Source organism: Podarcis erhardii (genome assembly GCF_964252035.2).
Source record: "Podarcis erhardii genome assembly, chromosome: 4".
NCBI classification, from domain to species: Eukaryota; Metazoa; Chordata; class Lepidosauria; order Squamata; family Lacertidae; genus Podarcis; species Podarcis erhardii.
This window is the reverse complement of record NC_138508.1, coordinates 24752719-24765971: the sequence shown is the minus strand read 5'-3', so window position 1 is coordinate 24765971 and position 13253 is coordinate 24752719. Positions and strand designations below refer to the sequence as shown.

The following is a 13253-nucleotide window of genomic DNA, read 5'->3' as shown; positions in this document are numbered from 1 at the left end:
TGACATCCGGTGGGATGGAGGAATCAGTGTAGGAGTCTTAAGGTGGGAGTGAAGTTGAAAAACGAACCTCCAGAGAAACAGGGCGAACCCAGTGTTTGTTAAAACAATCTTGTTGCCTTATATGGCATTTATATTTGTTTTTGCACTGGTTTAGTATTAGGCTCCCCCCCCTTCATTGTACTAATATGTGTTTGTGGAGAAGTAGTATTTATAAAGTAATTGCGACCAGTAGGGGAGGCTTTTAATACAATTAAACATGGCATCCAGCCATGTCTTAGTGGGATAGGCCTTGGAGGCAGTGGTATCACTATGAATTAAAAGCAGCAAGGAAAGGAGTCTAGTTCAAATGAAGGTTATCACCGATATTTCTTCATATTTTCCTAAAGAATGATGCAAACCTTGCCACCAAACCATTTGCCTGCATATTTATTTAATCTTTTATTCTTACACAAGAAGATCTTGCATCTCTTCGCTGGACTGGACTGCATTTTGCACAATTAACCTATAGAGAAAGTGTCTATACTTTGTAGGGTCTTATTTATGGCTAACACACATGACTTTTCTTAAGTGTGGGAACACAGGAACCTATGCACTGGACCATTTTCCTTTTCCCCATTCCAGCATTGCTTTTCCTAGCTGAATCTTCACAAAAACAAAGTGGCAAATAAATTCCCATGATTTGCAGGTAGAAAAGAAGGCTGGATAGTTACTGAGCAGATTAGCGCAGTTTATTTTCATCAGGTGCAATTATATTTGAAAAATTATCAGAATGGTTATTCACACAGAAAAATATTTGTAGCTGGGTAGATGTATTGATTTAGTTCAGAAAATAACTGTTGGGCTAATGTGTCTATAATGATTACCTATTAATTTTTAAAGAGACAGTATTTACAAATCCAAACTAAATGCAAACTATCCCAATACATTCTTACATCCACTCTGATAGCACTTTCTTTATCAGCTTATGGCTGAAGGAACCTTTTTCTGCTTTATACTTAGCTACCATGTTGCATTCATTCTTTTGCCAGCATTAACTACCAGAGGCAATAAGATTCGGGAACATTTTCATTGAATCTGTTACACTGATGGAAACCTGTTTAAAAATATATATACTATGCAGTCAATCTCCAAACAGTTTCCATTCCCACAAACTTGTTTAAGCTTCTGCCCCACTATTTCCTTGTCAATCTTTATATTTCACTTCCCCATAACTACCAGGTTCATCAGCTAAACTTTTGACATGAATAGTACTGAGCCTCCTGGTCAGAATATCTCCTAAAACACAAAACAATCATTTTGTAAAACAAAATGAACCCCAACCCAAAATGAGTACTGAGAAAACAGGTCATAATATTTACTGTATACTATTTTTTTGGTGTTTTATATTCTTGGTTACAATCTGCAGTATCAAAGTTCCATGATCAAATACATAGATAGAAAACCAAAATCTTAATCAGATAAAATCAACATATTATGATTAGAGACAAGCAAATAGATGATGATGCCATATTTCTGTTAGTCTGACTAGATATGAGGTGGGGAAACAACAGTGATGCCAATCCCAATCTCTTCAATATGCAGCAGCTTCTTTGTGGCAAAATCCCAGTCTTTCCCCAGATCAAGACGCTGGCAAATTGCTGGAAATTCTCGTTCAGTTCTCCTTGCCCATTCAACTGCTTTCTTCACAGGTTCAAATGCCCTGAGAACAGCGGAGAAAGGAATGAATAAAATGATCGTGTCGAAATGAAACAGCAACTTGACCATAGCGTCAAGAGGGAAAAGACTTGTTCTGCTGCCCATAGAGGACAGGACTGTATCTCACGGGCCCTGTGACTACAATTGCGTAGATTCTGGCTGCACATTAGGAAAAACCTATTAACAGACCAGTCTGAAAATGGAACCAATTGCCTAGTTGGCAGATTTTCCTTGGCAGAGGTTTTCAATTAGAGGTTGGATGCTCTAGCTCTGGATTCTTCACATCAAGGAGGGGGTTGAACTAGATGGCCTAGAAGACTCCCACCAACTTTACCAATTCTTCCTTCATTAAAACAAAGAGGGCATCTGAAATCAACATTGTACAGATTTGTACGCATGAAGGGCCATGGGCTCGATGGTAGCAAAACACATGCCTTGCATGCAAAAGATCCCAGGTTTGATGCCTCACATCTCCAAATACAGCTGGAAAAGATTTCTGACAAACTCTGAAAAGCTCCTTATCAATCAGCTTAGAAAATACTGAGCTAGATGGACCAATGATCTGATCTGTGTAAGGCAGCTACTGACATTCCTAAGCCTCTTTTATTCCAGTGAAACAAAAGAAAAAAATTCCTTCCAGTAGTACCTTAGAGACCAACTAAGTTTGTTATTGGTATGAGCTTTTGTGTGCATGCACACTTCTTCAGATATGCACGAAAGCTCATACCAATAACAAACTTAGTTGGTCTCTAAGGTGCTACTGGAAGGAACTTTTTTATTTTGACTACGACTACCTACCTGTAACTTATTCCAGTGAGATTTATGTGGAGGTTTCCAATGGATTGCGAGTACCCTTAACATATCTATACCACAAACTAATTACAACAAACTGTAATTTAGGAAAACCTAAGAAAAAAACCTTGCCACAGTCCCCCAATGATACAGGGGGGATTATCTGTGAGAAGCTAATTTCCGGAAGCTGCTAGCTTGGACAGCTACAAGGTCAAAGGAGGAGGTAATCTGGGCATGTGCAACTTCTGGGGAGTGACGGTGAGAACTCTTTTAAGGAGTCTGATCTTAGCCATCAAACTGGCTGGATGTAAGGAGACCTCCGCCTGGAGAGGCAGAAGCAATGAACTCTTTGTAAATAGTGTTTGTAACCTTCATGCTTTTTATGATTGGCAGTAAAACTACTTTTCTGTCTGAAGCTGGAAATCTGTGATTTATTTGCGTCTTCTCTCTCTGAGCTCAGCCTGGGCATCCTTCACCCTCAAAAGCTACATTTCTCTGCTTATTGGGCCAGCTATTTGGGAAGCACCGCTGGTCCCATTTTGAAGTTTTTACAACGGCATCAACCCAGGTAGAAGGTTTATCTCTAAAGTTAGCATTTGAAATGGATTTAGTTACAGACTGGGTGGTTAGAACCTCAGACTCTTGATGAACCTCTTCTCCTAATGTTGGACTTGGTCAGTCCTCTTTTCCAAAGACTAAAGTTTCATATTAAACAAGTTATTATTATTTGAAATTCAAGTTACTGTTTGAGCTGCTCTCATATGTCACCCACTTGGAGTCTCATATCCTGAAACATCCCCCTGAATATGTGTTTTACAGCCAGAGGAGGGCAAATGGCAAATGGAACACCAACCTGCCTGCCCTCAGCCAGTTGCCACCTTTCCTGCTTTACTTAAAGGCAGTCAGAGTGGCTCTGTCACTGGTGCAGAATACATTTCTGGTCTCCGTGACTTCCACTTACAAGTCTCAATGGTCCCCAGCCCCCCGTGTTTACAACCTCAGTTTGCTTTGACTCAAGGAAGTCCTAGTACTACGGATTAATGCCTACAACTGATTTAAACGCTTTAGCTTTTAGAGAAGAGTTGCCTGAAATGTTAAGTCTGCTTACAAAACATACCACGATGGGGGAGAGTCATTCAGTGTTGTTAAAGATCTGAAGACGAGGCCTTCCAGTTGCTTGAAACGTATAACCTGTAGCACCAGAAGTGTAGCAATCAACCGCAACAGCTTCTCTTTTCCTTTGGGGCCTGGATGAATAGAAACAAGCAGTAGCATTTAACTGTCTATGTTTCATATTGAAGAATTAATTCTTTAAAGTACTCCTAACTAAAGTGTTAGTGCTGTTGTCAAGCAGACTGGTGGTATCCTGAATATCTAAAACTTGAGTATCAAAAGATTTCCCCCCTAAGAGTGCATGGATTCCCTCTGCCAGTTTGCATTTCTTAGTACAGAAAGTATTGATCTGATGTGTAGAGATATTTCCTATTCTAATTAATTCAAGAGGATTCTGGAAGCTTCTCTGGGTGAAAGGAACAAGCAGAAAATTCATGATATTTGGGTTATTCCTTCAGAGCAGCTGAGTACAGCTGGCTTAAACTGGTTCTGTTATCTCTTTCAGTCAAGGTCATGCTGACTATAATAACAAGGCCAGAAGGAGCCTGGGTTTCACTTTCTCTATCTCTCTTCCTTCTGGTGTGGCGTTCTGTACATAATATGCTTAGTGTGTAGGTTTAGTCTTATTATAAGTCATTGTAAGTTTAAGTTAAGTCTGCTGCAACTGGATTTCTTATGGACAGTGCCAATCCTAATCCTGAATGAATTGGATTTGTGACCATTATGCTCATTTGCCTTCAGTAGCAGTAAAGCTCTGTTGGATGAAATATAATTGCCTCTGGTCTATTTTTGGGGAATCCCGCAACATGTTTAAGTTTTTACTCTGCTAACTATACATTGGGAGTTCTGCTCTGGATCATACTGAGTAGAATTCCATGACACCCTCACTCCCAAATCCATTCCATTGTGCTTTTATTATAGCTGTAAATAGTATTTGTGAAAACCAGAATATCTAATTATATTAAAAAATAATTTGATCCCCACTGGATCATTTACTGTTGTTGAGTGGCAGGTCCACAGTTTGCTCATCTTGCCCTGCTGCAGAAGCGGAACTAAGTCTGTATACAGCCATAAAGCAAACAACAGCAATAACCTTTTTCTTTTTTGTTCATGAGAACTTTTGTAGGACAGTTGTGAGTGTGCCAGCATGCCACAAAAACCACTCTGGGTAGCTGTATAAATACTATGCCTAGGTTCCACTGAAAACAATAGGCTTTAAGTTAGTCATTACCGACTTTTCACAATGCTTTCAATGGGAATAAGCATTTCAGAAGTTCGAGTACACTGTATAAAGGAAGTAAAATGGGATTTACCAAGTGAATTAATTCCCTTTTTTGCAAGTGAAACGTTGACAAAATAATCCACATCGAAATCCAGAAGAGTCCCAAGCTCAGGGATCAGCTGCCAAAAACCATCCTGGAAAACACATTCATAGAAAATAAAATGGGGGAAGAGGAGAATTGTTGTGTGAAAGCTATTCTTTTCCTTTTTTAAAGGAAAATAAACACATGTAATGAATGGCTCTATAAAAAAAGAAAGCAGGCAGCCTCTTCAACACAGGTGAGGCACAAATGGGCAAAAAAGGTAAGGTTTCTCATGTAACAGAAGTGGAAAATTTGTCTTCTGGATAGGGCTACATTTCCCTAGGGGTAATCTGTTTAAAGCTGCACGCCAAGAGTGGGCAGGGCCAGAATCAGAAATGGGGTGGGATGCCCCTTTTCTGTTTTTGCTTTCTCCCTGTTTTTGCCTTTCTTTCCATCTGCATGAAATTAGGCCAAATATTGTGTGCAGCCCTCAGGGTTTAGGTTGCCCACCTCAGTCATTAACATACGAAGAGACCCAAAGTTTCCTCCCTGGTTATACTTTGTGTTTTCTGTGAGATCTTACTCTGAATTTCTTTCTGTTATTCTATGCTATGTTTCATTTTCATTTTAATGTCTAATTTGCTTGACGCCCGAAGAACCTGTGTATTGAGGCATCTAGGATATGCAAATACATAAATAAAATTCTGCTTCATTTAGGAATTTCTATACCACCCCATCAATGGTATCCTCTCTGGGCAGCTCACAAATGTAAATCAATAAAATATAAAGATAATCATAAAGCTGCAACAACAAACTCTATTTGTCAAAATGTCCCTTCCCCGCAGTATCAGAGGGATAGGCCCTCTGTTTCTGCAAAATAATGGTAGAGTCATGGGCGTAACCAGGATTTTTTTGGGAGGGGGCAGGACTTTTGTTAGGGGGCAGAACCGACGTGATTGGTCAGTTAGTTAAGTACTTCTATTGTTTTACTTTATCTGGGGGGGGGGCAACTGCCCCCTTTGCTCCTCCTGGCTACACCCAAGGGTGAGCTCCATTTGTCTGTTTCCCCCCCTCTTTTCTTGCAACAGCTAGAGAAAAAAAGAAGGTGCATACCTGATTCTGGAGTTTAAAGAGTTGAGGCCAGGATACAACCCTTAGCGGCTTCTGTGCAGGAAATGATTGGCCCTTTTTCATTTTGTGCCTCTCCGGGAGAGTATCCTTTAAAGAGAGAGACAGACAACAGTGTAGAGTGAAAAATATCCCCCAGAGCTAGTCCTCAAGGGATGTGAAGAATCACAACCTAACCCAGCACATCTAAAAGCCCTGCTCTCTAAGGGTAGGTGCTCCATCAAAAATAGTCGTATAGGCTAGAGAAGCAATAAGAACAGATAAGCATATATACTGTGTGTACACACACACACACACAATCACCCAACCTTCACCAGAATGTCCCAGGGTGGATTACAATTAACATACAGTTTTCAGTTTTAAAAATAGTTAAAGACATCTTACCCCCTGCAAGCTATAGTGCATCTTGTGAGAAGCCTCAGAGGTTTCCTTTGAGCACTGCATTTCTGGCACTTTGCGAAGAGGGCTGACCGACTCCTGTGCACTTCCTTGCACAAATGCTTTTCCAGGTGCTAGAGAAAGCTTAAGAGCTTGCACTCTTTTAGGTGGAAGCGCTGGAAGTGGAAACGGATCCTTCTGTTGAAGCATATCAAATTTCCTCAAGCTAAAGCTTTGGGGGATTGCCTGGGAATCAAACGAACCAGTTGCAGGTGATCCAAAAGTAGAACCAAACGGACCAGTTGCAGGTGATCCAAAAATAGAACCAAATGGACCAGTTGCAGGTGATCCCGAAGCAAACATGTTGAGGCTGCCTCTAGGCAGAGGAGGTGGTGGAGCAGCAGCGGTGCTTATCGGAGCTTGGGGAATTGCCTGTGAACCCAAACTGGGACTGGAAGTAGAACCAAACAGACCAGATGCAGATGACCCAAAAGCCAACGTGTTGGGGATGCGTGCAGGCAGAGGCGGCAGTGGTGAAGCAGTGCTTATCGGAGCTTGGGGGACTGCTTGTGAACCAAACTGAGCAGCTGCAGGTAATCCAAAAGCAGGTTTGCCAAAAGCAGAACCGAACAGACCAGTTGCAGGTGATCCAAACTTGTGGATGTTCCCATATAGAGGACTAGGAGGCGGTGGAGGAAGAGCGCTTATTGGAGCACTATTTTGGATTCCAGAACCGAAGCCTAAGGAGCTACCCTCAAGCTTGCTGCCAGCAATAGGAGAAGGCACCTATGGGGTAAAAGTTGTTATTTTAGACTCAAATTTGGTTCACACACATTCTGCTTTTCCTACATTAACTACCACAGCCTTGAAAAATCTGCTTCTGAAACCCCTCACACAAAACTCTTGTAATGTTAAGGTATGCCTCCCATCAAGTTGTACAACTGATTTAAAAAAAACCCCGGAATGTCTGCCTTGGGAGAACTTCCGTAGAGGACCTTTGGATTGTTGCGAGATTGCCGTCTAATGGGACTGCCTGGCAGCAGGGGTGTCTAACCAGTGGCTACGAGATATCAGTAGACTCCAACTCCCACCACCCAGCATGGTAAACAGTCAAAAATGATGGGACTTGTAGCACAACAACATCTGGAGGGCCATGCACAAGCCACCCTTGCCTTGGAATATTCCCCGATCATAACTTGGGATTTAACAGAAGAATGTTAGCATTTCCTAGTGGTTCAGCATCTTTACAAGAGTGAATTGTGAGAAGATAGTTTCTTAATCCTTCTTGAATGTTTGGGGTGGGAAAAGCAACCATTGCTTGGAAAAGGGGGCACACCCAACAGTGTGTGTGTGTGTGTGTGTGTGTGTGTGTGTGTGTGTGTGCATAACGGAAAGTTTTGCAAGGGGAAGAAGCAGAGTTAGCTGTGATCTGAAGGCAACTGGTGGTACCTCTCTCTGGGGATTGGATGCAAAGGGGTAGATCAGTTGCATGGCAGGACAGCATATACCAGTTGCCTCCACTTGTGTGCTCCACTTCTGTATTTGTAAACAATCCAAATATTACAAAAATGCTGTAGGTATCCAAATAGCACGGCTGCCCCTGGAATTTCTTGCTGCTTGGGAAAGCGGTGTGCATTCCACATATGATCAGACTAGGAGGCTTTCAGAATTACCCACAAATCAGAGCTGGGATTGGCATGAGATACGTCAGCTAACGGCAATGCAGCTGCCAAACAGTGAGGGGAGAGAAATCGGGAGACTCTGTTCGTTGTTAAGTTTACTGGAGAAGAAATCTCATCTGCTAATTCAGACATGATGTCAGGTATGGAAGTATCACTCAACTATGAAGAAAAATCCATTCATTTAGACTCAAATACTGTATGGTTCACACACGTTATAAGGGATGCGGGTGGTGCTGTGGTCTAAACCACTGAGCCTCTTGGGCTTGCCGATCAGAAGGTTGGCGGTTAGAATCTGCACAACGGGGTGAGCTCCTGTTGCTCTGTCCCAGCTCCTGCCTACCTAGCAGTTTGAAAGCACGCAAGTGAGCATAGATAAATGGGTACCACTGCAGCGGGAAGGTAAACGCCGTTTCCATGTGGTCTGGCTTCCATCATGGCACTCCATTCTGCCAGAAGCAGTTTAGTCATGCTGGCCACATGACCTGGAAAGCTGTCTATGGACAAACGCTGTCTCTCTCAGCCTGAAAGCGAGATTAGCGCCGCAACCCCATAGTCGCCTTTGACTAGACTTAACTGTCCAGTGGTCCTTTAGCTTTAACTAATGACACATGTTATGTTTTCCCTAAATTATCATTCAAAACCCTTGAAAATCTGTTTTTGAATCCCCTCAGAGTTTAGATGTGCCTCCCACTGAGTCATACAAGTGGTCAAAAAGTTCCTCAGAATTTTTGTCTGAAGAGAACTTCCTTAGAGGAATTTTAGAAACGCACACCAAATAATGTTAATATTTCTTGGAAGTTCAGCACAGCCAGTGGATGTGTCTTTTCTGAGAGCGCATTGTGAGGAAACAGTTTCTTGATCACCTTGGAATGTTTGAGATGGAGAAGCTATGAATGCCCAGAAACAACTGTGTGTGTGTGTGTGTGTGCGCGCGCGCACGCGCACGCACGCACGCGTATAAAGGAAAAAGGGAAGCAGTTTTTGGTATCTTTCTCTGGGGACTGGATGTGAAGGAGTGGATTGGCTGTGTGGCAGGCATACACATGCTGGTTGCCTCTGTTTTGGCTCTACTATATGTGTAAACAAACCAAGTATTACAAAAGTATTCTAAGTGCCCAGTGCTCTCTTCCTCCAAAAAAAGACACCTGTGTGAAGTAGTACTGACCCAGGAGAAGCGGTATGCTCTTAGCATATGCCCCGGCTAGGCAGCTTTGGGGATTACCTTCAAGTCAGAACTGAGAAGACAACTGCTCATGCCACCTGCCGGCGTGCCACCTGTAAATTCCTCCAGCAGTGACATACTCAAATTCTCTGTAAGTGGAACTGCCTTCTTAGGTTGCTTCTTAAGAAATGACATTCGCAGTGGAGGAACAGCTGACATATCTCTGCTCTCATCTTGAAATGCTTCAGGCACGTGGTCAGCCGTGGAAACCACAGACTTCTGCGGAGTAAAATTTATTCTTTTAGTCTCACAGCTGGGAAAACACACATTGTTTTTATATATCATTATTCACAATGCTTATAGAATCCCCCCCCCAATTCTACGTTATAATGTATTCATGCATATGTTCTTCAGTGTAAATTACTTGCTGTTTGGTGACAAGCAACTAATAGGTTTAACAAGAACAGTAATCTATGATCTGTCAGAAAGAAACCTCCTTAAGAGGATTTATTCTGGAAATATAAACTATAGGCATCAAGCATTAAAAATCATTTTTACTTAAAAGGAAAAAAACTATACTAGATCTGTAGTCAACCTAAACTGTAAATAATATAATCTGGGACTAAGCACTGAGTACTTTTATTGCTTTAATGCTAGTGCCACAGGAAGTTACTGATTCGTTAATTGATCCCATTCAGCAAAGTTACTTCTAAGTAAACATGAATGGATCACGACAATGGAGGAAGGCATTGTCGGATAATTAAGCTCTATACCAGAGCTTCCCAAACTTGGATCGCCAGCTGTTTTGGGACTACCTAGCAAGACTCAATAGTCAGGGATGATGGGAACTGTAGTCTAAAAACAGCTGGAGACCTGAGTTTGTGAAACTCTGCTCTATACTGTGCTGTGTAGAGCTACCATTTTAATTCAAGCTGACTTAGTGAAAACCTTACTTCTGGGCTAGCATGGATAAAATCTGTGTTTCCCCCCCCCCCCCAGAAATAACTACATCCTCACATGTATTTGTCTCCGCTGATACAGATAGGCTTCTTAGGAAACAGAGGCAGCTCCTATGTTCCAAATAGTTGTGTGTACAACTTATGATTAACTGAAGCTTGCGAGTGTTTTCATGACACAGGTTTAACTGAAAAGTTTCATCTTCAAAAAAATGCTTTCTAGAAGTGAATCAATGAGGCCTTTGAGTTATGTTAGATTAGTTCTTAATCTTGTCTAACGAATACCAAGATTGTATCAATTATTACACTTATTAAAAGGGATTTTAATACTGAGTTCAATGGGACTCAAAGGTCAGAACATATAAGACTCCATCCTTAAACTTGTGCAATGAATTAAAAAAAATCTCAAAGTGTGCAACAGCTCTAATTAAAATGGCTGACCAATAAACTGCTTCATGTTTTTTCTTGTATTTTTTTGCACCAATGTACCTCAAGTTCCCTTACCATTTTTCTCCTTTTCTTTTTCGTTTTCTCCACAAATTCTATTTCTTCCTTCTCAATAGCCACTTCTTCATAAACTCCAAGATCTTCTGCTAAATGAAAGTCAAGCATCGGCTATATATGGGTGGTGAGAGGTGGGGTGGTAGAATAGAAGAAAGCATAATTAGTAATGATTATTGTACTAGTAATAATAAAACATGTCAGGAGTATAGTTGGGATCAAGACTGTGATACACAGAGAAGGTTTTTTTTAACCCCCCCCCCCCGTGCCATATCCCTGACAAAAAAAATGCCCTCAAATGTCAATACAGTGGTACCTTGGTTCTCAAGCATAATTTGTTCTGGGAGTCCATTCGACTCCCGAAACCGTTCAAAAACCACGGCATGGCTTCTGATTGGCTGCAGGAGTTTCCTGCAGTCAAGCAGAAGCCACGTCAGACATTTGGCTTCCGAAAAATGTTTGCAATCCGGAACACTTACTTCCGGGTTTGCGGGAGCCTATTTGTTCGGGAACCAAGCTGTTTGACAACCAAGGTACCACTGTAAAAGTTTTCCTCCCCGAGCAAACAGCAATTTCTTGGGAGTGGGGCACAATTCCTCCCACAGTGTGTCCCCTTCCCCACCTTTGAAAAGAGTTGTGGGGGATGAAGAGCTCTTAGAATTTGAAATGCAGAACAGTGTCTTCAACCCAGCCAATGTAGTACAACCTATATATTTTGGACCATAACTTTCATCATCCCTGACCACTGGCCATGCTGACTGGGGCGGATGGGAGTTGAGAGTTCAAAACATCTGGAGGGCACCACATTGGCTACCACTGTTTTAATTTCACTAAATTACATTCCAATGTCTCAGTGTTCAAGACATTTGCAAAGGAAGATAAACAAAGGCAGAATAGGCAAATTAAACGGAATACTTCAGTTCGCTAAGTTAGTAAGAGGGAACTGACCCATCAGATGCACCTTTCCCACTGAAATACAGCTCTTGTTTTCGTCTAATGAAATGTCAAGGTTGTATCAAAGTATAATTACACTTATTAATATGGATTTTAATACGGAGTTCAATGCAATTCACAGGTCAGGACATGTAAGAGTCCAACCTTAACCTCATACAATTAAGCAAAGGCAACAACCTTAATTAAAATGGCTGGCCAACATACAGTAAGTGTTTTATCTTTTTGTCAACATACTTCACGGTCTATTACCTCCTCCTCAAGGCCTATTCCCTCCTCCTCAACGATGGAGGCTCTTGATGACTGGAACAAACACACACGCACACACACATATATAGAGGTGGTGGGGAATGAGATAAAATAGGGAAGAAAGCAAAATTAGTAATAATGAAAAGTGTATTTTACCATGCCAAGGACCACAGACCACTTCATGAGATGCATAAAGTGGAATGCATGAAGGAAGAGGACCAGAAAGTGTTGGATACATACAAAACGAGGGAACTCGCAAGGAGCCGTCTGTCCTTTTGACTGATATTCCATGTAGGGTAAGATGTCTACATCCTTCTTGGCTACAAGTTCCAAAACATCCAGAGTATCAGGAGTCTGGTCTTCATTTGTATCCTGAATATGGGGGCGGGGGCGGGGGCGGATGAATAAAAAGCACCACAAAAATAAGTATTAAAAAGCAAGGTTATAAATTACGTAAAATAATGTGCATGCTTCAAGATACAAAAATGAACACTGGAATTAATCTGAACTGGGATGGGGAAGTCCTAAGAAAAACATAGAAGCTTTAAGCCAGAGGTGGGGAACCTGTATACCTGAAGGAGTGTGTCCACCCCCATCGTTCAGCCTGGACATTGAGGTCCAGCACTGAGGGCCTTCTGGAGGTTCCCTCACTGTGAGAAGTGAAGTTACAGGAACCAGGCAGAAGGCCTTCTTGGTAACGGCGCCTGCCCTTTGGAATGCCCTCCCACCAGATGTCAAGGAAATAAACAACTATCTGACTTTTAGAAGACATCTGAAGGCAGCCCTGTTTAGGGAAGTTTTAAATGTTTGATTCTATTTTAAATATTCTGTTGTGAGCTGTCCAGAGTGGCTGGGGAAACCCAGCCAGATGGGTGGGGTATAAATATGTTGTTGTTGTTATTGATGATGAACTACCATACCTAACCATTGGCTATGCTGGATGAGCCTGATGGAAGTTGGAGTCTAACAACATCTAGAGGGCCACAGGTTAGCCACCCCTGCTTTAAGCAGATTCAGCATGTTCTCCATTATGTGCCGCTCTGCTTGGCCATAGGAAGCCCCCGCATGCAGTGTTTTCCCCAGTTTGCATTGGTCCATGCGTAACCCAGAGCGGAGCTCCTTTCAGGTGAAGGTTGCCTCCTCACCCCACAGATGATGCAACATGCAAGTTTGGTGTTTCACACTCAGGCGCAAATGATGTGAGCAGTCCCTCTGTGCAATGGCATGGAGCAGCCAGTTTATTATGTTACATCATCATCATCATCATTTATTTATACCCCGCCCATCTGGCTGGGTTTCCCCAGCCACTCTGGGCGGTTCCCAACAGAATACTAACAACATG

The 13253-nt window shown here is 42.1% G+C and overlaps 1 protein-coding gene across 2 annotated transcripts in view; it reads right to left on the bottom strand.

Annotated features, from left to right (window-relative positions):
* Positions 1 to 706: 706 nt before the first annotated feature.
* PARP4 (poly(ADP-ribose) polymerase family member 4) overlaps positions 707 to 13253 on the bottom strand; it is a 47967-nt gene continuing 35420 nt past the window's right edge. The window contains exons 30-38 of one of the 2 annotated variants that reach the window (XM_081860026.1): positions 12152 to 12283; positions 11900 to 11965; positions 10715 to 10825; positions 9315 to 9533; positions 6417 to 7196; positions 6018 to 6122; positions 4914 to 5016; positions 3605 to 3734; positions 707 to 1699 (exon numbers count right to left, since the gene is read on the bottom strand). In XM_081860026.1, the coding sequence (XP_081716152.1) occupies positions 1525 to 1699; positions 3605 to 3734; positions 4914 to 5016; positions 6018 to 6122; positions 6417 to 7196; positions 9315 to 9533; positions 10715 to 10825; positions 11900 to 11965; positions 12152 to 12283 (1821 nt within the window). In that variant the 3' untranslated portion in view covers positions 707 to 1524. The remainder of the gene's footprint in view (positions 1700 to 3604; positions 3735 to 4913; positions 5017 to 6017; positions 6123 to 6416; positions 7197 to 9314; positions 9534 to 10714; positions 10826 to 11899; positions 11966 to 12151; positions 12284 to 13253) is intronic. The other variant, XM_081860027.1, reaches the window with a different exon arrangement.